This window comes from Callospermophilus lateralis, chromosome 3 (assembly GCF_048772815.1).
Source record: "Callospermophilus lateralis isolate mCalLat2 chromosome 3, mCalLat2.hap1, whole genome shotgun sequence".
Classification (NCBI taxonomy): Eukaryota; Metazoa; Chordata; class Mammalia; order Rodentia; family Sciuridae; genus Callospermophilus; species Callospermophilus lateralis.
The window spans coordinates 192,155,561-192,181,062 of record NC_135307.1 but is presented as its reverse complement, the minus strand read 5'-3'; the positions used below and the strand labels follow the sequence as shown (position 1 = coordinate 192,181,062).

At 37.7% G+C, this 25,502-nt stretch overlaps 1 protein-coding gene across 1 annotated transcript in view; it reads left to right on the top strand.

The window, feature by feature from the left end:
- Cse1l (chromosome segregation 1 like) overlaps nt 1-25,502 on the top strand; it is a 45,821-nt gene that overhangs the window by 17,440 nt on the left and 2,879 nt on the right. The window contains exons 5-24 of the mRNA XM_076851978.1: nt 72-217; nt 582-672; nt 3,984-4,091; nt 6,976-7,068; nt 9,446-9,613; nt 9,729-9,858; nt 10,988-11,053; nt 11,450-11,652; nt 12,222-12,306; nt 14,892-14,953; nt 16,699-16,835; nt 18,319-18,422; nt 19,901-19,998; nt 21,201-21,351; nt 21,479-21,687; nt 22,068-22,165; nt 22,262-22,347; nt 22,741-22,822; nt 24,303-24,449; nt 25,145-25,376. Coding sequence (XP_076708093.1) covers nt 72-217; nt 582-672; nt 3,984-4,091; nt 6,976-7,068; nt 9,446-9,613; nt 9,729-9,858; nt 10,988-11,053; nt 11,450-11,652; nt 12,222-12,306; nt 14,892-14,953; nt 16,699-16,835; nt 18,319-18,422; nt 19,901-19,998; nt 21,201-21,351; nt 21,479-21,687; nt 22,068-22,165; nt 22,262-22,347; nt 22,741-22,822; nt 24,303-24,449; nt 25,145-25,376 — 2,496 coding nt within the window. The remainder of the gene's footprint in view (nt 1-71; nt 218-581; nt 673-3,983; nt 4,092-6,975; nt 7,069-9,445; nt 9,614-9,728; nt 9,859-10,987; nt 11,054-11,449; nt 11,653-12,221; nt 12,307-14,891; nt 14,954-16,698; nt 16,836-18,318; nt 18,423-19,900; nt 19,999-21,200; nt 21,352-21,478; nt 21,688-22,067; nt 22,166-22,261; nt 22,348-22,740; nt 22,823-24,302; nt 24,450-25,144; nt 25,377-25,502) is intronic.

Genomic DNA, 25,502 nt, shown 5'->3' with positions numbered 1-25,502 from the left:
GTAATGTGTCTCTGCTTTCTAGGTAGGCTCCTGGGTACGACAGTCATCTGATTCATCTGTTCCTTCCCCAGTTGAGTGATGCTATTAGTATTATTGGCAGAGAAGATTTCCCTCAGAAATGGCCCGACTTGTTGACAGAAATGGTGAATCGCTTTCAGAGTGGAGATTTCCATGTTATTAATGGAGTCCTTCGTACTGCACATTCATTATTTAAAAGGTATTAATGTAGAAATTCATTTTCTTTATATGCTTTTTCTATGATATTTGCTATATAGTTATATTTTTGTGACTGTTCTTACTCCTTTGAGTAATACCATTCTAAATTAAGAGCATAAATCTTTTGGTTCATTATTATGTTTGTTTCTTCTCAAGTAACATGTTTATTTTATATTAGGCTATTGCCTGTGAAATAATTAGTTTTGATTCCTTTAAAAAGAAAACCAAGAATTCCCTTTGAATTTCAGGAAACCATCTAGTCATAGATGTCTGTCTACTCAAATGTTTAATGAACATCCGTCTTTGAAGACCTAAAGTGAGTAAACAAAATTTGTAAATTTATCTACTTTACCTTAATTTTCTAGATATCGTCATGAATTTAAGTCAAATGAGTTATGGACTGAAATTAAGCTTGTTCTGGATGCCTTTGCCTTGCCTTTGACTAATCTCTTTAAGGTATGGAATAATATCTTAGAGATATTTTTAAATAACTTAGTATTTTAAAATTGCTTAAATTTTTGTGTAAATTTTGAAATGCTTGAAAGGTTATTTAGTAGAGTGGTTTTTCTTATGGAGGCAACATTTATTTTGAAAACTTTCAAACCATTCAGAAGTAGAGAAGATGATGTAATGAACTCCTATTATGTAAGTATAACAATTACCCAATATTTTGGGTTTTTTACCTATTCCCCTACTTTTGTAGGAATATTTAAAAGCAGGTCCTAGGCATCAAATTATTTCACCCAAGTAATTATGTATCTCTAAAGAAAGAGATCCACATTTTGATTTGAATAGGTATTAAATTAATTATTTCATTTTTCAGTGCATAAGCTACTTTCCTAAACATGTTTTTGGTTTTTGTATAAGATTTGAAAAAGATGTTAATTCCTTTTTTACAGGAAAGAGGGTTTACACAGCTAATAGGGGCTGATCTTAAACCTAGTTGTTAGGGTTTTTTTATTTTATTTTTTATTTTGTTATGTTTTTGTGGTACTAGTCATTTAACTCAGGAGTGCTCTACCACTGAGCAATATCCCGTAGCATTTTATATTTTCTATTTTCAGACAAGGTCTTGCTAGGTTTCCCAGGCTGGCCTCTTACTTGCAGTCTCCTGCTGTAGACTCCCAAGTCAGGGAGTTATAGGTGTGCACCACTGCACCTGGCTCAACCCTAGCTTTGTTTGTTTATTTGTACCAAGGACTGAACCCACAGGTGTTTTACCAGGAGTTATAGCCCCCTACCTTTTGAATTTCTTTATTGATTTTTATTTTTTAAATGTCTTTATTTTATTTGTTTATTTTTATGTGGTGCTGAGGATTCAACCCAGTGTCTCACGTGTGCAAGGCAAGTGCTCTACCACTGAGCTGCAGCCCCAGCCCTATTTTTTTTATTTTGAGACAGGGTCTCGCTATGTTGCTTAGGGTCTTGCTAAATTACTGAGGCTGGCCTCTTAATTTTGATCCTCCTGCCTCAGCCTCCTGAACTACTGGGATTACAGGCATGCACCTGACTCATACCAAGTCTTGCGCTAACTCCAGAAAAGCTGTTCATTTCTTACTTTCAAAGGAAAGGTTAGCTGGATGTTTGGCACTTCCCTGTAATCCCAGTGACTTGGGAGACTAAGGCAGAAGTATAGCAAATTCAAGGCCAGCTTTAGCAACTTTATAAGACCCCATCTCAAAATATTAAAAGGACTAGTGATTTCTTTGGTGGGGGGGTGACTCAGGGGCACTCAACCTCTGAGCCACATCCCCAGTCTTATTTTGTATTTTATTTAGAGATAGGATCTCACTGAGCTGCTTAGGGCCTTGCTAATTTGCTGAAGTTGCCTTTGAACTTGCAGTCCTCCTATCTGAGCCACTGGGATTATAGGTGTGTGCCACCACACCTGGAATTTAAAAGGACTAGTGATGTAGCGCAGTGGTAAAGCAGCCTCGGTGCCATCCTCAGTAAAGCAAAAAAGGAAAGAAAAAACATATATAAGAAGGTTATGTAATATTCAGTAATGTAGAGTATACACAGGGTTTCATAGTACATTTTTAATAACTATAATAAAATTAAGCAAAGTGGGATAATTGATTCTCCCCTATTAGATTGGTGAAGATGTTTATTTCTTTTTCATGATGTCAAAAATCTTAGCCAGCTGGGCTTACTGGTCTGTGATCCCTGCAACTTGGGAGGCTGAGGCAGGAGGACTGCCAGTCTGCAATTTAGTGAGGCCCTAAGCCACTTAGCAAGCTCTGTCTTGAAATAAGAAAAAAAAGAGCTGGGGACATAGTAGCCAAGGAATAAAGTAACCCCAGTACCCTACACATACACATACCCCACCCCCTGCAAAAAAAAAAAAAAGTCTTAACCATATTACAGTGAAATATTCTGTGCCAAGTTCATTTGGTATAGAAATTGTACTACTTTTCCAGAGAGGGATATTTTGTTGAGAAAAGCTTTTTTTTTTCTTCCTTTTTTTGGTTAATTTTGCTTGGGATTTTATCAATTCTGTAGATCAATTTGGGAAAGATATTAGATCTGTAGAGTATTTAATTTTTAATGACTGGGTACACCCGTTTATTTAGTTCTTAATTTTTCTCAACATTGGGTTATAGTTTTCTTAGTAGAGGATGCCGTATGTCTTTTGTTGGATTTATTTTGGAGCATTTTATTTTTTTTTTTCCCAGATAGTGTTTAAATGGTGTTTTAAATTTTACTCTTGTGATACATAGGGTATATACATAATTTTATCATTTTGTAGAAGAATGTGGGTTTTTTGATTAAGTTTTGCGTATTGACTTTATGTTTAGTTACCTTTCTAGGTTAACTCATTGGGTATAACTGTTTAGCTGAAGGTTCTTGTGGATTTTTTGTGAACACATTTGCATTATCTGCAAATAATGATGGTTTTATTTTTTCTTTTCCAATGCTTGCATACTTCTTTTACTTTGTTTTAGTACATTATCTATGACCTTCAGCACAATGCTTTTTGAATTAAAGTGGTAATAGAAGGCATCTTTGTATTAGTCCTGATCTCAAGAGAAGGCTTCAATATTTCACCATTAAGAATGATATATGCTGTAGTTTCATTGAGAAACTCTTAGTGTTACATCCCCTAACTCAAGAATATAGGAAGTGATATTTGTTGAGTGTCTTTTACATAGTAGGTGTACACAGAGTAGGACTTCTTATGTATCTTTTCTCATTTGATTCTCATACTTTCTATAAGATAGGCATTATTCACATGTAATGGTAAGGATATTAGGGCTCCTAGTAAAATAACCTAGTTTCTTCAAATAACACTCCTTATGAGTAATAGAATCTGGATTGTATGCAGATCTATCTTTCAAAACCTGTGCTTTTATATAGTGCTGTCTTGGTGTTAACTTTTATTAGAGTCTTGCACTGTGGAAGTAGCCAAAAATTTTGTAGATAAGCCTATTATAGTTAGAATAATGAGCAAAATTAGAAACAACATGTCAGGTGGCAGAGAAATTATTTAATGAGCATAAAAATGATTTTGTGTAATATATTTATATATATGTACATAGGTGATTGGACTGGTATAATTCAGAATATTAGCATTAGATTTTTCCGAATGATGTTATGGATAAGTAAAAAATGTATACTTGTTTTTCAGTTACTTAATCATAAACTGTGATTTAAAGCAACATTTTAGAGAAGAAATAGGAGTAGTGTCAGCAGAAAACAAGGGTATTTCACTAAGATGAGTGTGTGGGGTTTAACACTAAAACCATGTTCCTAAATTCCTTTCCAAGGCCACCATTGAACTGTGCAGTACCCATGCAAATGATGCCTCTGCCTTGAGGATTCTTTTTTCTTCCTTGATTCTAATCTCAAAATTGTTCTACAGTTTAAACTTTCAGGTAAGTTTCATTTAATTTCTTTCTTTCTTTTTTTTTTTTTTTTTTTTTGTGATGCTGGTGATTGAACCCAGGGCCTTGTGCATGTGAGGCAAGCACTCTACCAATTGAGCTATGTCCCCAGCCCTCATTTAATTTCTTGTTTTTTATTTTCTTTTTCTTTCTTTCTTTTTTAATATTTACTTTTTAGTTGTAGTTGGACACAATACCTTTATATTTATTTATTTATTTATTTATAAATGTTTTATTAGTTATTGATGGACCTTTATTTATTTGTTTGTTGATATGTAGTGCTGAGAATCGAACTCAGTGCCTCACACTTGCAAGGAAAGTGCTCTACCACTGAGCCACAACCCCAGCCCCTTTCTTTCTGTTTTTGATGTCAAACATAATCCAGTGGATAAAGACTTCTTTGCCAGTATGAATTTTTCTGAAGGAAAACTTTTTCTGGCTCTCCTTTTTCTCTCTCCTTCCTTCTTTCCTTTCTTTTCCTTCCCTCCCTCTTTTCCTTCCATCCTGCCTTCTTTCTTTATTTCATGAGATTATGTCTTGCTGTGTTGTCCAGGCTGGCCCCAAACTCCTGGACTCAAGAAATCTTCCTGCCTCAGCCTCCCAAGTAGCAGGAAGTAAAATATGCACCACCATGCCACGCTCTTCCTATTTGTCATGAACTTTATGCAGTTTTGTTTGGTTCAATACTGGGAATTGAACCCGTGCCTTTCACAAGCTAAGCAAGCACTCAACTAATGAGCTCTTTTTATTTTGAGAGAGGATCTCACCAAGTTGCCCAGGCTGGACTTGAAATTGTGATCCTTCTACCTCAACCTCCTTAGTAGTTGAGATTATAGGTGTGCACCACTGTGCCTGATTCAGTATTTTATTTTATACAGTATTCCCTAAATAGTCTAATGGATGTTTCATGGGAGAAAATAACTTTCTTATTTTTTTTTTTTTTTAAAGAGGGAGTGAGAGAGGAGAGAGAGAGAGAGAGAGAATTTTAATATTTATTTTTTAGTTATCAGCGGACACAACATCTTTGTACGTGGTGCTGAGAATCCAACCCGGGCCGCACGCATGCCAGGCAAGCGAGCTACCACTTGAGCCACATCCCCAGCCCCAAATAACTTTCTTTTGGATCCAGTAAATTAAGGGAGCCCCACATCCCATGTCACCCTTTTAGAGTATACTATTTGATTGAAGGCACTGAGAAATTAGACCTCTAAGGTTTCCTCTTTTGTTCATTTGCATGGACATTAACATTAGAGCAACAGTATTTTGGCTAGGGATCCCTGGCTAGCTTGTACAAAAGGGCTTTTATTGGAAGATATGGGGGAGATAGAAGACTGAAGTACCAGGCTTCAAAGAGGATAAGAACCTTTGTTAATAGCAAGAAAGGCCTGGAGTTGTTCTGTGCTGAAGCGCTTGCCTTGCAAGTTTGAGGCACTGGGTTTGATCCTCAGCACCACATACATATAAATAGATAAAGGTATTGTATCCATATACAACTCAAAAAAAAAAAAGGCCTGGTTACTGTGTTGTTATTGAGATTATAGCCTCCAATCATTTTTTTCTTTTTGAGATTCATTAATTTTAAGATTTAGAGCTCCAGGACCAAGCTAAGGGTGCTAACTGACACAGGGTGCTGTATATTAAGAAAAAGAAGGATTTGGTCTTTTTTTCTTTTTTGACTATCGTGATTGAGCCCAGAGGTGCTTTACCACTGAGCTACATCCCCAGGTTCTTGATAAATTGCCTAGTATGGCCTGAAGCTTGAGGTTCTCCTGCCTCAGTTACTATGCACAGCTAGGATTTGGCCTTTTTATTATTTATAGGCAGTAATGAACTTATCCTCACATCATGACTACGCTCATAGTGGTAATGCGTTACCCAGAAGAAAATTGTATTCTCTTGGGTACAGTAGAAGAAAACAGCCCAAGTGATATGCCCCACATACGTGTTTAGCTACATGGCAGTCTGAATTTTACTTAAATGAATACTGTTTTATATTATACCTTCTTTTGAGTTCTGTTTCTTTTTTAATAGAATTGGATCTTTATTTGTTTACATGTGGTACTGAGAATTGAACCTAGTGCCTCACACATGCTAGGCAAGTGCTCTGCCACTGAGCCATAACCCCAGCCCCTGAGTTCTGTTTCTTAAAAGTCAGGAGAAATGAAGCTTGGGAAACACAAGGAACCCAAAGGAGGCATCATCTCTCTTAGGGGGTTGTTCCTAAGAAGGGAGTATCGTACTGTGCCCCAGGAAATCAGCAACTATATCAGATAGTGTGTTTGAGTCTGAATTGCTCATCATCTTACAGTAAGTGCAGTAGTTCAGAAAGAAAAGGGGCATATTGGTAAGCACTGGGCTTTTTTTTTTTTTTTTTTGTACTGGAGATTGAACTTAGGGGTGCTTAACCACTGAACTGCATTACCATTCCATTTTATATTTTATTTAGAGGCAGGGTCTCACTGAGTTGCTTAGTGCCTCAATTTTGCTGAGGCTGGCTTTCAATTCTCCTGCCAAAGCCTCCTGAGCTGCTGGGATTATAGGCGTGCACCACTGCCCCCAGCAAACACTGTCATTTAAGGAAAGGCACTGTATAGTGTGGCTAGACCTTGAAGAAGTAAATAGATTGGGATTGGGTAGAGGGTATCAGCATTTGTGATGAAAATACACAAAAAGAGGAAAAGAGTGGTTTATTCAGCTGCCACAGACCTAGCTGGAGCAGAGAATTCTTGTTACAATAAATAACGTTTTTCAACAGCAGTTTGGACTTAAGCCCATAGGCATGCATAAAATGTTTGTTGTGATAGAGAAATTTATTGAATAGTATACTTATTAATTTTTAAATTGAAAGTTTCAAGTCAATATAATTATTCTTTAGGATCTTCCTGAATTTTTTGAAGATAATATGGAAACTTGGATGAACCATTTTCATACCCTGTTGACACTGGATAATAAGCTTCTACAAACTGATGTAAGTATTTAAATTGTTGCATAAATAGCATTTTTCTTTCATTAAGAGTTGTTTGGGTACCCTCTGAAAACCTGTTTGCTCCAGAATGTTAATAGATAGAATTCTACAAGTGCAAGTAATTTCTTCTGTTTCATAGTCCATATTTGGTTATGTATGTTTAAAAAAAAAAGTCATATTTTGGACCTGGCTTAAGTTACAGTGTACAGATAAGGCTATTTTATTACATTATTGAAAGTAAAGCTTTAAAGTAGTCACAAATATTCTATGAAATAAGTTACTTGTCTTTGAATATTCTTACAAAAATTTAGACCTATAATGTTAGCCTCTTTTTAAAAAAAATCATAGGTTGGGCAACGGGGAAAATTGCAAACGTTCATAATATGTAAAGTTTTCTGATCTGGGTTTTGTAGTATGTACTTTTCAACATATAGTGCTTATTTTGTGCTGCCCATTTGCTCATGTATTAATATATTCCAGATCTACTTCTGCTGGGCCTGGTGGTGCATGCATGTAATTCCACCTACTTGGGAGGGGAAGGCAAGAAGAGTGCAAGTCAGAGGCCAGCCTGAGCAATTTAGTGAGACCTTATCTAAAAAAATGAAAAGGGTTTGGTATATAGCTCAGTGACAGAGCACCCCTGTGTTCACCCCTAATACCTTTAAAGCAAACAAACAAACTTTTAGGGGCTGGATTGTGGCTCAGCGGTGGAGCACTTGCCTACCACGTGTGAGGCATGGTTTCCATCCTCAGCACCACATAAAAATAAATAAAGATACCGTGTCCATTTAAAAAAAATAAAATAAAATATTTAGAATGTATAGCAAACCAGATAAAACAAATCAGAATTAGCAGTTCAGATTTTGAAGGTGGGATACACAAAGGAAAACAGACCATTGCTGTATTAAAAAAAAGTCTGCATTTGAGTAAGTTAAAAGAAACAAAAAAGATGTACTCTTGTAAAATAATTATGTTGGTCCACTAAGAACATTGTTGAAAAAAAAAAAAATTCCACTCCTTCAAAAAACAAAGATTTTCTTCACACTTGTATCTGAAATAAATTTAGGTTTTAAGGAACAAACTGTGATGTCTGGCCCAAATCACTGTCACAGTTAGGTTAGGGTGAAGACATTTTCCATAACTGGCCAGCTAGTAAACATTTTCTGCTTGGTGCAGCCAGATGGTTTGTGTTGCTGTGACTCTGCAGTTGTGTGAAAGCAGCCAGAAACAGTGCTATAAGGTATTCGAATGAGCATGGCTGTTTCTTAATGGTGGTTTACTATTTTATAATCAAACACTGTGTGTGAGAATCCTGTAGCATTAGCTTTTTTGTGGGTAGGGACAAAAGATGTGCAAATGCACATGTTAATATATTTGAAATGATAAACCTTTTTTGGGAGAAGGCAACAAGGATGTATCTTAACTATTACAGAGAGTGTGATGTGCTCTTTATCATTCAGGTTTCTATAATAGGCTTTTTTTTCAGTGTGATATGGAAATATTTTGTAATTCTGCAATCAGAAAAAAAAGGATTTATTTAATTTGAAAACTTTGAGGCTACTTGTTGTGATTAATAAGAAATATTTCACTGGATTTTTTTTTTTTTTTTTTTTTTTTTTTTTTTTTTTTTGATACTAGGAATTGAATTTAGGAACATTCTCCTACTGAGATATATCCCTACCTTCTCCAGTCCTGGGTTTTTGTTTTGTTTTGTTTTTAATTTTTTTTTTTTTTTTTTTTTTATGTTTTAGTTCTCGGCAGACACAACATCTTTGTATGTGGTGCTGAGGATCGAACCCGGGCCACATGCGTGCCAGGCGAGCACACTACCGCTTGAGCCACATCCCCAGCCCCTTAATACTTATTTTTTAGTTTGACACAATATCTTTATTTTTTTATGTGGTGCTGAGAATCGAATCCAGTGCCTCACGCTTGCTAGGCGAGCGCACTACCACTTGAGCCACATCCCTAGCCCTTTTTTTTTTTTTTTTTTTTAATTTTGAGACAGAGTCTTACCAAGTTTTCCTGAGGCAGGGCTGAAACCTGTGATCCTCCTGCCTTACCCTCTCCCGGGTTGCTGGGATTACAGGTGTGAGCCAATATACCCATCAGATTGTTGGCATAGATGTAGTTTACTATAATTGATTTAAATTTAAATTTTAAAAGTCTCATTCAGGGCAGGGGTTTGGCTCAATGGTAGAGCGCTCATCTAGCATGTGCAAGACACTAGGTTTGATCCCCAGTACCACATAAAAATAAATAGGAGTCTCACTCAGAAATTACTCCCCTTATTTATGGTAGAGAATATGGAAACTTGAATAAACTTTTTGTAAACCATTAAAGTCACATGTTTTGAGTTTTATCTCTTCTTTTATGTGAGGATGAAGAGGAAGCAGGCTTATTGGAGCTTTTAAAATCACAGATCTGTGATAATGCTGCTCTCTATGCACAAAAGTATGATGAAGAATTTCAGCGGTACCTGCCTCGTTTTGTCACAGCCATCTGGAATTTACTAGTTACAACAGGTCAAGAGGTTAAATATGATTTGGTAAGATGGTGGTGGAGAGAAATGAAAGATATTTCCTTTCCCCCCTACCCTTCCTCAAAAATGAACTGTTTGGTTTTGTTTTTAAAATATTCTTATTTTTTTTGCTTTGTTTCAGTTGGTGAGTAACGCAATTCAATTTCTGGCTTCAGTTTGTGAAAGACCTCATTATAAGAATCTGTTTGAGGACCAGAACACACTGACAAGTATCTGTGAAAAGGTTATTGTGCCTAACATGGAATTTAGAGGTAATTAAAGTGTGTTAGCATAAACTTCAAAAGTCTTCCCTTCATTTTTTTGAAACATTCAGTCTAATTGATTACAAGATGATATTTTCAAATAAAACTCCTTTCAGGTTATTTATTGCCTATTTTCTAAACCAATGCAGAAAATGGGGCATCTGTGACATAAGTCTTGCTGTAATGGGCTTGCTGTAATGTAAGGTTTGTTTTTGTTTTCTTTTTTTTTTTTCATAAAAATATTAAGTCTTTGAATATCTTACACAGAAGAAATATTAGGTTCTCAATTTATGGAAAAAATTCGGTTTTGTTGATTTAGTGCTTCACCAAGGCAATACCTGTTTTTCAAAGAGTGGAAAAGTGATTTAACTAATTATATACAGATCAAAACCCACTTAGTTTGTGTTTAAAGTTAAATAGTTCTAAGAGCCTCTATTTGTATGTATGCCTCTTCTCATAATTGTAAAGAAAAGTAGTAAAGATGGAAGGAATTAGGTTTTATATTACAGTAAGTGATTACTTATCAGTCTGGAACAAAATGGTAAATTAAAGACAGTAGGTGTGAGGTTTTATTTCCTTCTGTGTTTTCTTAAAACTACATTTAAAGGACAGATCTTTAGTCTGATATTGTCTGCTATTCTGCAACTTGTTTAAATGACTTATCAAAAATGGTGAGTATGATTATTTTCGTTTTTGTTTGTTTGTTTTAATGTCCTTATCTGGAACAATATAAAGTCAACATTCCTGGATTGATCTCCAACACCCACTTTTGAAAGTTCTTTTTTTTTTTTTTTTTTTTTTTCTCCTTTTTAATTTTTAGTTGTGGGTGGGCACAGTATCTTTATTTTATTTTTACGTGGTGCTGAGGATCGAACCCAGTGCCTCACTTGTGCTAGGCAAGCGTGTACCTACCACTGAGCCACAACCCAGCCCCCCCACTTTTGAAAGTTATTAGTGAAAGTCAATTGAAGGGACACTCAGTGTCTCAAAGCTGTGGAGATTACCTAATACTAGTTTTCATTGTGATGGTTTCTACTCAAGGTGATGATGTAAAGAGTATTTGAAGAAGTCATTAGATAGGAAAGTGTGCTTCGCTGTATCTTCTGGAAATGATTGTAAATTTCAACTTTCTTTGTAGCTGCTGATGAAGAAGCATTTGAAGATAATTCTGAAGAGTATATAAGAAGAGATTTGGAAGGCTCTGGTGTGTATTTTTTTTTTTTTCCACTATAAATCGTTTAGGACCACTTTTAAGTCTATTTTCCATAGGGAAGAGTAGGAGCTAGGATAAGGATTTGTACTAACAACGGTATTCCTCCTTTAACTTGAACAGCTTTAAAAAGCAGCACTTACATGCTCTGCCCAAAAGTATCAAATTGAATCATTTGCCCTATTTTATATTCTAGGTAATGTTTATGATAATTCTATGAACTCCTTGGTTTTATTCTCATTTTGTGTTTCTTATGGAGGGAGACAATATTCTTTTTATGATTAGCATTGTTGACAGTTATTGGGTGGCAATTTCTTTTTTATATAAGCTGGATCACTTGTTTGCTGGTGCTTTCTTTCTCCCAAGATATATTTCCTTTTGATTTTGTAGATATTGATACTAGACGAAGGGCTGCATGTGATCTGGTGCGAGGATTATGCAAGTTTTTTGAGGGACCTGTGACAGGAATCTTCTCTGGTTATGTTAATTCCATGCTCCAGGAATATGCAAAAAATCCATCTGTCAACTGGAAGCACAAAGATGCTGCCATTTACCTGGTGACATCTTTGGCATCAAAAGCCCAAACACAGAAGGTAAATCTTTTCAGTGTAGTTATCTTTCTGTAACAGAGGTCAGTAACCACAGAATTAAAAAAGAAATAATCTCTCTCTCATAATACAGTTTGTTTCACAAGATAACCTATTGGTTCTGATAAAAAAATATCAGAGAAAGATAGCTTTCTCTTGATGTATTAAGCACTTAAGTTTCTTTTTTTTTTTTAAACATTTATTCATTCATTTATTTATTTTTATGTGATGCTGAGGATGGAACCCAGTGCCTCACATGTGCAAGGCGAGCGATCTACCTTTGAGCCACAACCTCAGCCCCAAGCACTTAAGTTTCTTTACAGATGCCACATTTGTTATTGTTATGTTTATACACTGACACTCACTGTATAAACATGATTAATTTGAACTTAGCTATTCAGTTTAGACAAGTTTCTTTGTTGTCTGTTAAGATAATCTTGTTTTATATATAAACTGTATTTTGAAGTGTTCATCTGCTTTTTTATTGTGCTTTTCAAAAATTGATTAAATATCTGTTTTGGTTATATATGCAGGCATTTAGTGTTATTTTACCCTGTTACAAATTTCCTTTTCAGCATGGAATTACTCAAGCTAATGAACTAGTAAACCTGACTGAGTTCTTTGTGAATCATATCCTCCCTGATTTAAAATCAGCTAATGGTGAGTTTTGTGGAATGTTTTGTTTCTTACAACTTGTACTATACCTGAAATTTTTGTTTGTATCAGTATACTATGAAGTTATGACATAATAAGAATTCTTTGTGTTACCATGATACTCAAAAAAAATTTAAATTTGTTGTTGTTGTTGTTGTAGATGGACATGATACCTTTATTAATTTATTTTTATGTGGTGCTGAAGATCAAACCCAGCGCTTCATATATGTGAGGCAGGTGCTCTACCACTGAGCCACAATCCCAGCCCTGAAATTGACTTTTTAATACTTTTTAATGTGTGTAGTACTCAATATTGAACCCAGGACTTAGTGCTTACTAGGGAAACCTCTACCTCTGAGCTATATCACCAGCCCATTTGAAAAAAATAAAATAAATTTAAATTTACATTTCTTGCTAAGTTATCCAAGCTGACCTTAAATTCATAATCTTTTGTTTTGGGAGGGACTACAGATATATACCACCTTGCCTGGCTCTGAAATTAACTTTTCTACTTCTTCTCTTCCCCACCCCCATTTTTTGTACCAGAGATTAAATCCAGAGACACTTAACAACTGAGCCATGTCCCTGGGCCTTTTTTTCTTTTCTTTTGTTTTTTTTCTCCTTTCTTTAGAGAAACAGGGTCTCACTGCTGAATTGCTTGGGGCCTTGCTAAGTTGCTGAGGCTGGCTTTGAACTCAAGATCCTCCTGCCTTAGCTTCCTGAGCTGCTAGGATTTTAGATGTGCCCGACTTGAAATGAACTTTTTTTATTTTTATTTTTTTTATTTTTTAGTTGTTGATAGACCTTTATTTTATTTACTTATTTATATGCGGTGCTGAGAATCAAACCCAGTGCCTCACATGTGCAAGGCAAGCACTCTACCACTAAGTTACAACTCCAGGCCCTTGAAATTAACTTTTTTTTTTTTTTTTTTTTTTAAATGAGTTGTAGATGAACAGACAGTATCTTTTCACACAGGATCGAATCTACTGCCTCACACATTTGAGGCAAGCACTTTACCACTGAGCTATAGCCCCAGCCCTTGAAATGAACTTTTGATAGAGAGTATGTTGTTTATTTGGAAGGAAGATAGGGCTAAGTGGACTGAATCTTAATTTGTTATCATGTATCAACAGGAATTATTCTGTGGTTTCCTTTTCCTTACATTTGAAAAATGAACTCTTTCCAGGCGCGGTGGCACACACATGTAATCCAAGTGGCTCAGGAGGCTGAGGCAGGAGGATCCTGAGTTCAAAGCCCGTCTCTGCAACGGCGAGGCTCTAAGCAACTCAGTAAGACCCTGTCTCTAAATAAAATACAAAATAGGACTGGGGATGTGGCTCAGTGATCGAGTGCCCCCAAGTTCAATCCCTGGTACCAAAAAAAAGAAAAAAAAAAAAAGAATTCTTAAAACTTGAAGTACAATTTCAAAGTGCTTGTAGCTGATAAATAAAAAATATATGATATATTATTATTATTAATACCTTTATTTTATTTGTTTATTTTTATGTGGTTCCCAGGATTGACCCAGTGCCTCACGCATGCTGGGCAAGCGCTCTACCATTGAGCCACAACCCCGGCCCAAAACAGATAAATTAACAACAGTTTTCCTATTTTTATGAGTGTGTATTATTCTAGATTAAGATAATCCCCCCCCCTTTTAAAATACTTTTTTAGTTGTAGTTGGACACAATATCTTTATTTCATTAATTTATTTTTATGTGATACTGAGGATCAAGCCCAGAGCCTCACATGAGCTAGGCGAGTACTCTACCGCTGAACCACAACCCCAGCACCCCACTCCTTTTTATTCCCCCAATATTGGAGATTTATACTGAGATATATTTCCAGCCCTTTTTATTTTTTTATTTTGAAACAGGGTCTCAGTTGTCGGGCTGGTCTCGAACTTATTATCCTCTTGCTTCAGCCTCCTGCGTCCCCGGGGGATTATAGGCATGCACCACGGTGCCTGGCAAAATAATTCCTTTTTCAAAAAAAAATTTTTGGAAAATTTACATGTACCTAGATGTAGACAGGGTATTATAATGAGCTTCTGTGTGATCATCATCCCTCTTTAATAACTGGCCAGTGTTTTATACCTTTCATGATTTATTTTCCCACCACTAGAGTAATTTAAAGCAAATCTCAGAAAGAATGATCTGGATTCAGTATAGCTGGTATTCTGGGAATGTATTTGCACATGGCCCAAATGACTTTTTTTTTTTTTTTTTTTTTTTAAGTTGTTGATGGACCTTTATTTTTTTAAAAATTTACTTATATGTAGTGCTGAGTATTGATCTCAGTGCCTCAATTGTGCTAGACAAGCACTCTACCACTGAGCTATAGCACCATTCATTTTAATGATTGTACAAGTAATATGTGTTCTTCTGTTTAGAAGCTTAAAGGCAAGGGGAAGATAAAATTGTTTATAATCCTGCCTGAATTAGTGGCTACATAGTAGGTCATGATATAATTAAGTATATTTTAATTACTTGACATTTTAGTTATTTTTTAAAATTCATTGTTGTCACTCATTTGGAGAGTAACTATCCTTATCACTTACGTAACTTTAACTTATTTTTTTTTAATAGTGAATGAATTTCCTGTTCTTAAAGCTGATGGTATCAAATATATTATGATTTTTAGGAATCAAGTAAGTGCCTTTTTATTTGTTATGCCACTTAGGAGTTTTATCACAAATACCAGCTTCTCTAATCTGTGCCATTACATTTGATATCTACACCTAACCAATCCAACCTTAACTCTTTAATAACTTAGGATTTCAGATGATGCTTGATTTTCCTTTGGCATCTTGCCTTTTTATAATGGCTTCGTTAAAAATTGGAATACAAACAGTGTTCTCACTTTACTTATGATTATGTCTCAAATCTCTTAATTTAAAGAGATCCTTTCCCCTCCCCCTTGTATGCCTGTTACTTGTCAGTCATTCATCTGGAACGTCTCCTGCACTCTGCTGATGGTTGATTGCACCCCCATGGTACTCTAGCTTGTTCCTCTGTTTCCCTGCATGCTTATGTATTGGCAGAGTTGGAGATTTGGGAGGAATGTGAATGTATTATAAGTACCCTTTGTTTTCATGAGGACATATACAGTGACTTATGTTTACTTTTAGAGTGATTGGTGGATTCAGGTGAAGAATTTTCCATTATCAGTTTTTAATTTCATTTTAAAAATCAAGGTATACTTTGTATAATATGAAATTCACTATCTTAACATTTATGTACTTCAGTGGTATAGTCATTATGTTGTACAACCACCACTTCTATGTTGTAGTAGATATTAATTACCAGTTCGAACAGGAAACTGGTAATTAAATAAATTTTTACCTGCCTTTTCCCTCCCCCATTAGTTTTCGTAGTAATGAGCTGGTGCCTTAGCAACCCCAAAGGATGACAGGTGAAGGTTTTAAGGGTATTGCAGTTGTCCATTTTGGGCCTCTTCACATAGGTTTCTGTGTCTTGTCCTCAACCCAGGAGCTTTTAGTAGCCTCTATTCTTTTGTATATAACAAGATATTCCAGGCTCTTGTACATTTCATGGCCAAACCTAAATTAGCTTGAGGCAGGGGCGTGTAATGGTCAAAGATATCTGTGAAAATTTCATTAGTAGTCAGAAAAATAAATGTGTACTTTTAATTCATTTATATTTTGTCTTTTTTTAAAAGGTGGGAGTTTTTATTTAGAGATCATTATGTCTGAGTACTAGGCACATTACTAAAGAATTACCACTGGTTCTAGGCTTTTTCATAGAGGAGAGCCCGAAAATACATTGACAATGAAATAAAATTGTTCCTGATTCAATTTAAGATTATATAAGGTATTTTAAAACTGTTAAAAAAGTTACATTTATGTCTAAATTACTTATTTGCCTATCCTAAAATGCATAAGTAATTTCAAAATAATTACCAATATTTTCACTATACTAAGACTATTGAATGCAATTTGATTTTTTTTTTTTTTTTTGTGGTCCTTTATATCCTTGGGATATTAGCCAATATACATATAGTCCCCCCCCAAAAAAAATAAAAAGAGGATTAAATTATCTTGAAATTATTCAATAAATATGACTCTTAATATTAGTGAAATCTTAGTCTGCTTCTCCATGATCTTGCCCTTCTATGGCATGTTCACTTCTCTATAAGATTTTGCTCTGATGACACTTTTGTGCTCAGAGAAAGAATTGGAAGATAAAGAAGGCCAATGGAGTCCTGATGTGGAGGTAGAAATTCTGACTTCTCTAAATTGTCACCTCCCATTATAACAGAGCTAGAAGAAGAGAAGAAAAGACTTGTTTCTAATATCAGTAAATCCTTGTCTTCAGATGATCTTTTACTCAAAGATAGCACTCTTGGATTTAGAGCATGTTTATTATCTTTTAGGTACCAAAAGAGCATCTATTAGTCTCTGTTCCTCTCTTAATCAATCATCTTCAAGCTGAGAGCATTGTCGTTCACACCTACGCAGCCCATGCCCTCGAAAGGCTGTTCACTATGCGTGGACCTAACAACGCCACTCTGTGAGTTCTGAATTCTAAGTGGGTTAGATATTTTTAGCTTGGGGCAGGGGTGTGTAATGGTCGAAGATAGCTGTGAAAATTTCTTTAGTAGTTAGACGAATGTGTACTTTGTCTTATTCCAATAGGATTTGAAGCAGCTTACCAAATAGATACCTGCTTGCTTTATTTATTGTTTATTTAAGTGCTGGGGGTTGAAACCAGAAATGCTTTTCCACTGAGCTACATTCCTAGAACTTTTTATTTATTTCGAGACAGGGTTTCACTAAGTTGCTGAGGCTGGCCTTTGAATTTTGTGTTCCTCCTATCTTAGCCTCCCAAGTCTCTAGGAACATAGGCATAAAATAGGTGCATTCTGACAATAAAGTTAAATAAAGTAGAATAAAGAAAAATAATGGTGGTAAGATTAATAAATAGAACTGTGTATCTGAAGATCCTATATAGTAAAAGAAATTCCCAATTTTACCTGGAGTCTTCTAGCAGCCAAGGGAAAGAGGGGAAACAGGGACCTAAAATACTCACAGTGTCTATGCGATTCAGATGAAAACAGTTCCTCAGAAGCCTTTCAAAAGGAGGTCTTCAGTTAAGAGTGCAGTGAGTTAGTGGTACTCTCAGTTCTGAAAACTCAAACGTTGAGTCAAAGTGATTCTCTGGAGACCAAGAAAGGCGCTCTTCTGGCCTGATCCAAGGATGGGATGTGGACGAGCGCCTGTGATCCCAGCGACACACCGAGCCCAGACAGGAGGATCACAAGCTCCAGGCCTGCCTGGGTAATGAAGCAAGATGCTATCTTAAAAAGATTTAAAAGAACAAAAATAACGACGACGAAAGAAAAAGGGGGGGTGCCACTGGGGGTGTATATCATTGGTGGAAAGCCCAAGGTTCAGTCCCCCTGTACTTCCCACCTAGTCCCCCAAAAAAGGCTGAGGAATGGTGGGCTGCTCGTGTTGTGGCCATTCTGCACAGTGTGTTCATTGAGATTGAGCTCTGGGCAGGAGACGGAAGACAGTTGCAATTCTACCAAGAACTTGGTGTAGACGCTCTTTGGTCACTTGAAGGGTTGAAAGCACATCCTTTTGAGAGAGTCAAGCCATTAACCTGTCTTCGGGCCCAGAACTGATGCAAAAAATATCTGTTCCACCCCCAGGAATAAACAGACACAGATCCCTGAAATTTGAGGGATCTGCTGAGGAAATTTGCTGTTCGTGTTCATTGAACAATGATCCAACGATGCCCTTTGCAGTTTTAGATGGTTTTGGGTTCACCTGGTTTCTTGGTTTGATCAATTGTGTTTCATCCCACATGTGCCCAATTTGGAGCTTAACATAAGTACATGTAAAAAATTCTTCCAAAGCTGTCTACCAACTGTTGGTGGTGGGAGATGGCTCAGTTTTCTGCCAAGAAGTATGATTTAGTAGTTGCCAGGGGTATTCCTGTGATGAGCTCAAGAGTTTGTAGTGACTGAAAGCTGTTTTTTCATCTATAGTTTTACAGCTGCAGAAATCGCACCGTTTGTTGAGATTCTGCTAACAAACCTTTTCAAAGCTCTCACACTTCCTGGCTCTTCAGAAAATGAATATATTATGAAAGGTAGGCCTTCTCCCTGGTGTACAGATGTGACTAGTGTCTGACCTCAGAGCACAAGGGTAAACCCTCAATATTGTTTACCTAGATATAGGTAGGTTTAAATATTTTAAAGTAAAAACAATGGTTTGTTTATTAATAACTGTTCTCAGAACCATTTTGCCTACGCTTAATACTGACTCCCTTACAGAAAACATAGCAAACTGTTTTTTCTTTCCTATGTTGAGTTTGTGAGGGCAAATATCAGATCATATGGCAACTTTGCCTGTGTGCTGCGCTAGGGCTCCGTGAAGCACGGGTGCGCATGACAGGCTCCCAGGGGTCCCTTAGGAGAGCGCCCTGGTGCCAGCTCTAGCTCAGGGATAAGCTTCATTCTCTTCACTGTTGCATCCCAAAAACAGAGTATCTGGGTCACGGGAAATGCTTTCCAAAGAAACTGGCCCTGATCCTTCCTGCTTGGGTCATGACTCCTAGAGAGTCTATTTGTGCATCTCAGGGTGTTTGTGGGTTTCCAGCGCCTTGAGCATCTATGGTCTTCGTCACTGTGTTTCCCCGGGGGACCTGGGAATGTGCAGTGTGACGCCTGCTCTACCGCACAGCTGTGTGGGTGAAGCAGGACTCTGCCAGCCCAGGGCAGGCAGGCTCACCCGTCCTGCAGCCCTCTAACCCATCAGGGAACCATACAAGCAGTGAGAAGATGAGATTATTTATAATCATGCCTAAGTTGGTGGCTACACAGTAGCTCATTTCTCCCGGAAGTGCTGTCCAAGGTGAGGTGTCGGCGGGAGGCAGAGGTGTGCGTCTTCAGCTCAGCCTGAGGAATCAAGCCTGTGTGCATTTAGAGGCGAGAGATTGCTCTCTGCCCCTTAACCTGGCACATGCTAGGTGCCTGGCCATCAACATTTATTCTGGAAGTGACATTTGTGGAAAGAGAACTGTCACACACAGTTAGCTTACAGATACATTTCTCTCCCATGCCAAATTGTTTTAGGCATCTGTTAATGAGCAGCATTTTTGTAGTATGGACTCTGGCTTTATATGTATTTTCAGATTTTTTTTCTTGGATTCCTAATCTCTTTTTGAGGGAAACAGGCGCTTTCGCTCTCCATCTGCTCCGGGCCAAGGTCCTTCAAGCTAGGGCTAGCCATTTCTGCCCGTGGTGCAAAGTGAGAGGCCTGAGACAGTTCCTGCCGACACCTGGCGGCTGGTCCTTCCCTCTCTTTGTCCGCCTCTTGAGTCATCTAGTTATTTTTTATTGTTGCTTTTAAAAATCTTTACGTTTTCGGCCTTCTGGAAGTACTCAGTATTCCCCAGCTAAATTTTGTTGTCAACCCCTGTCCTAATAACAGGAGGGGAAATTTACTTTTAAATGCAGAGAGCTGTTTTGGGGGGTATTTGAGGAGTTAGTGGCTTTCCCCCTCCAGTCAATGTTTTACCCTAAGGTTTAACTAGACTCTTTGTTTTGCTCTTTTTGTATTTCACAGCTATCATGAGAAGTTTCTCCCTCCTGCAAGAAGCCATAATCCCCTATATCCCTACTCTCATCACTCAGCTTACCCAGAAGCTGTTAGCTGTTAGTAAGGTAATGGCCGATTTTGAAAGTGAGGTGGTTTTTCCCTTACTCCAAACTGTTGGGGCCCTTGAACTCAGGCCTAGGTGAAGTGTGGGGGAGGGTCTGTGCCTTCTACCAACCAGCAGCTGATGTGCTTTTCTGAAAGCCAAGGATAGAACAGGTTGTCTTTTAAGTATAGACTCAGATTTTGTTCTCATTGTAACACCTTTGTGTAAAAAATCAAGAAAGTACAAATGAACTAAAATTTAGATGGGAGAAGGTAAGCTTTGTATGGGCGTAAAAGAGAGTATTTATCTATAAAATGACAAACCAGAGTCTCTTGTTCCTTGCTCTTACATCCCCAAAATGAAGTTCACTCTTTTGGCCAAAATTTTACATATTTTGATTCATGTGTAAATATTAAAACTAAATTTTAAAAATAAAAAATGATTTTGAGGTGGACAATTTTTACAGATGCTAATTTCTAGCTACGCTATGACAAGATAAATTCGTATGAAGTGTGGGAGGGACTTGAGAAATGAGTAGTTATTTTTCAACTGAGTTTTAGGTAAAGAAACTACTTGGGCCTGGGGGCATGGAGGGAGAAGAGAATAGATTCCCTGTCTCTGCCCGAGCCCGAGTACACTCTGGTCTTTGGCTTAATGTGCTTGGTATGCGCTCCTTACAAGGTGAATTTTCTTTGGAGGAAAATAATTTCCTTGCTTAAAAAGAAAACTGAAAACTGCTGGGTATGGAGGTCATCCCTTTGTGACACGGCATGAGACCCACTGGTTGTAAGATTGGTGCGGAGCAGGATTTGGTATCCCAGCTCTGCTCGGGTCCTACATACACTACTGTCTCCAAGAGCACACAGGCGTAAGACATGTCTTCAGGGTAGGGACTGAGGCTTCTGTAATCACTTCTCTTACAGTGGACTTTTGACCATTAAAGAAAAAATCCAGACAGGGCTGGGGGTGTAGCTTAGTGGGAGCGAGTTTGTCTAACATGCTTGAGGTCCTGGCTTCCATCCCCGGTGCTAACAAGAAGAAAGAAACTAATCCAAACAAATAAGTATTAATTTAGTGGACTTTCTTTCCCTTAATACTCATTTTTTAAGAGATGTTTTAGAAAGGTTAGGTGTGTTTTATGTTTAATGATATTTATTATAGTCACTTGGATTATGAGAGTAATAATTAGGTTTGGGGGATTCTCTTGGGTTTTTCTGATTTCAGAATCCGAGCAAGCCTCACTTCAATCACTACATGTTCGAGGCTATCTGCTTGGCCATAAGAATAACCTGCAAAGCCAACCCTGCTGCGGTGGTGAACTTTGAGGAGGCTTTATTTCTGGTGTTTACCGAAATTTTACAAAATGATGTACAAGGTAGGAAACCTGTGTTTTTGGTGATGGGTGGAAGCCAGATAGTGGCACTTTGCGGCTCTGCTAGGTGCGCCTGCGCCCTGGAGCCACTGCCTCTGGGGCTAACGGCTGCTTCTACTTTGTTTGACAGAGTTTATTCCATACGTCTTTCAAGTGATGTCTTTGCTTCTGGAAACGCACAAAAATGACATCCCGTCTTCCTACATGGCCTTATTTCCTCACCTACTACAGCCAGTGCTTTGGGAAAGAACAGGGAACATCCCTGCCCTGGTGCGGCTGCTCCAGGCGTTCCTAGAGCGCGGCTCCAACACTATAGCCAGCGCCGCGGCCGACAGGATTGTGAGTTGGGCGTGTTTATAATTCCAGTTTTCAAAGGTAGCTTGAAGAAGCTAGGAATGGCAGGATTTTAGTTTTTCTTTGTTTAAAATAATTAAACATTATAAAATGGAAGTAATAAGTAGAAAATGTTAATGTATGGTTTAATCCTTGAGTTATTACTTACGAGTATTAATGGCGGGGAGAAAAAAGGCAGAAAGATTAATTTCAAGAACTTAACTTAGGGGCTTTTTACAGTGGGATTTCCCCCCTACCTTTCAGAAGAACTAAAGAGAAAAGGAAAAGTAGAATATTCAGTGTGAACCCTTTTCAAAGTATGTATCGCCTGTTTGGGAATAATTAATCTTTACCTCTTAAATTGTTTATCTTTTGATCTGTTGTAGCCCGGGTTACTGGGTGTCTTCCAGAAGTTGATTGCATCAAAAGCAAATGACCACCAAGGTTTCTATCTTCTAAATAGTATAATAGAACACATGCCTCCGTGAGTACGACTGCATGACCTTGTGCATTTCATCAGGCTTTTGTTAGGTGCTCAGAAAAATGCTGGATTTTCATTGTTGTTTATTCAATTCTTTAGTGAATCTGTTGACCAGTACCGGAAACAAATTTTCCTTCTACTGTTCCAAAGACTTCAGAATTCCAAAACAACAAAGTTTATCAAGAGTAAGTAAATTATTTTGGGTGATTTACAGCAGCAGATGGAAATTAGCCTAAAACCCTTAAACTTTGCGATTAGATAATGTACTTTTTATCCTTTGTAAGCTTTGCATAGAAAATACCTTGAAAATGTGTTTTGCTAACTGTAGTTTCAAACGGGTTATTATGCTCCATAGTTTGCTTTATATTAAGTTTAGGTATTAAAACCCTTTTCCAGTAGAAATAGTGTAAAGAAATACAAATCAGAGATTGCACATAAAGGTTTAATAACATAAAGACAGAAATCTCTAGGTTAAATGGCCTCAGAAGATAAATGCAATGCCAAGGGTAGTTGCTGGTTTAATGATTCCGCATGGGTGGCGAGTCCTTCTCCTGACATTCTGCATTTTCTCTTAACAGGTTTCTTAGTTTTTATTAATTTGTATTGCATAAAATATGGGGCGCTAGCATTACAAGAAATATTTGATGGTATACAACCAAAGTAAGTTGGGTTTTTATTAAATTTTGTTTTTTAAAAGAGTATGGTTTGACCAGTATCTATTTAAGGGGTGATTTCATGGTTCTTGGTGTGGGGGGTAGTTAGTATCTTTGTTGTTTCTAAAATATTCTTAGGTGTGGGATTGTAAAGAAAAAACCCTGTGATCATTTTCCTAATTCTCAAAAGATCCCTAACCTCTGGTATTCTCTCTGCTATGTCAGATAACACAAAGTACTGTTATCTTTATCTCATTTTTTTAGTTGTAGTTGGACACAATAAATACCTTAATTTTATTTATTTATATGTGGTGCTGAGGATTGAACCCAGGGCCTCTCACGGGCTAGGCGAATGGTGTACCACTGAGCCCCAGCCCCTCATAGAATTTATTAAAGCATAAAGTGTGAAGGATTTTGCATCATTTAGAATTGTTGAAAACGATTACTTCCAGTGTGTTTTATGTATAATGATTGGCCAAGTCATTTTTAAAAAAATAATGGGGCTGGGGATTTGGCTCAAGTGGTAGCTCGCTCTCCTGGCATGCATGCGGCCTGGGTTCAATCCTTAGCACCACATACAAAGAAAGATGTTGTGTCCGCCAAAAACTAAAAAATAAATATTAAAAAATGCTCTCTCTCTCTCTCTTTTTAAAAAAAAAAATAATAAGTCATTAACATGGACACTTAAAGTTATATAAGCAAACAAATTTGTGAAGTTTATGATCCAGAAATGTTTTAAAACCAGTCACTGCTGATGGTGGAATGATGGGGTCATTTGTTTTGGGTTTTGTTGGTTTCGTTTGTTTTCAGCACAGGGGATTGAACCCAGGGTGCTCTACCACTGAACTGGGTATTCCCAGCTCTTATAATTCTTTATTTTGAGACACAGCTAATTTGCCTGGGCAGGCCTTGAACTTGCCATCTTCCTACCTTAGCCTTCAGAGTCACTGGGATAGATTCCAGGCATCACTGTGCTTGACTGATTGGGTGGATGTTTGTTTTTGGTACCAGGCATTGAACCCAAGGCACTTAACCACTGAACCACCTCCCCACCCCACCCCCTCCTTTTTTTCCCTTCTTCTTTTTTTTTTTTTTTAATATCTTGCTATGTTGCTGAGGCTGGCTTTGAACTTGTGAACCTCCTGCCTCAGCCCCCCACAAGCCACTGGGATTGTAGGCTTGAACCACTGTGCCAGGCTCTGATGCTGTAATTTAAAAGCATAAAAGACCAGAACCAAACAAAGCTGCAAAGCTTCTCCTTTGTAATCGTGTAGGTGATGTTTATTTACAAAAGATGATGGCAGTTGGCCATAGGGTAGAGGTTGATAGGGAGGTTTTTGATTCAGCTAACCAATAATAGGAGTCTTTTTATTTAGCAGTTTACTCACTTCATAAGGAGTCACTGAGTACAAATAAGAAATATTCAACTCTATTTATAGTGGTAATATTACTTAACGTTGAGTGTTTATTTTGCTATTGGTTAACAGAATGTTTGGAATGGTTTTGGAAAAAATCATAATTCCTGAAATTCAGAAAGTATCTGGAAATGTAGAGAAAAAGATCTGTGCTGTTGGTATAACCAAATTACTAACAGAATGTCCCCCAATGATGGATACCGAATATACCAAGCTGTGGTAAGTGCTCCATGCCGGTGTCTTTGTGAGATTACAGCCCCTTTCCTGTGACTGCAGAATCAACCAAGCCTGTTCCCACAGGGCAAGACAGTTGGGTTCTGATCTTAGCTTTTCCCCTGGTACTGTCAGGTCTAAGCCATGGGTTGTGCATCCCTCTGAGCCTAGAAGGGTCCTGTTCTATGGTTATTCATTGGTGGTGGTTCACGGGCCTTCTTCAAGATGATTTCCAAGGCTGTTTTGTGACAGCCTTAACCAAGAAAGCCCCACCAAGTCGGCTTTTGAATTTAGAAGTAGGAACCTTGGGGGCAGGAGAGGCGCCTGCCTGTCAGCACAGGTGTCTCGGCGGCTTTCCTCTTCTTGACCTCTCACCTCTGCTTCTTCCTTTTGGATCCACGCAGGCAGCTCTTCCCCAGAGTGATCTGGCAGCTGGGTGCTCACTTTTCTAACTAACCTCCTATCATTCAAGCTCCTTGGATTGGTTTAACATTGAGTTGTTTCTTAAAAATAAATTGAGGTGCTCTTGCCAAAGGAGTTGAAGGTTTCTGGATAGGAGTAAGCACTGTGGCCATCTTACTTTCAAAATTCCCTTCCTGCTCCTCAGACTAGGGAGTCTAGTTTTATTTCTTGGAGGAGTTGTTGCTTTTAAGTCTTTGAAGTGTTTTCTCGAGCTTTTGTCTCGTTTTCTTCCACACTAGGACTCCTTTATTACAGTCTCTGATTGGCCTTTTTGAGTTACCCGAGGATGACACCATTCCAGATGAAGAGCATTTCATTGACATCGAAGACACCCCAGGTTACCAGACTGCCTTCTCACAGTTGGCATTTGCTGGGAAAAAAGAGCATGACCCTGTAGGTCAGATGGTGAACAACCCCAAAATTCACCTGGCACAGTCACTTCACAAGCTGTCTACCGCCTGTCCGGGAAGGGTAGGTGTCTCTGTGTCACAGAGCTTTGGCTGGTGGAAGCGAGAGGATAGTAGAGTGGTTGGGTGTCTGTTTCCACTGGGCAGGTGATCACACTGCAGCCCACCGAGTTTAGATCTGAAGTATATT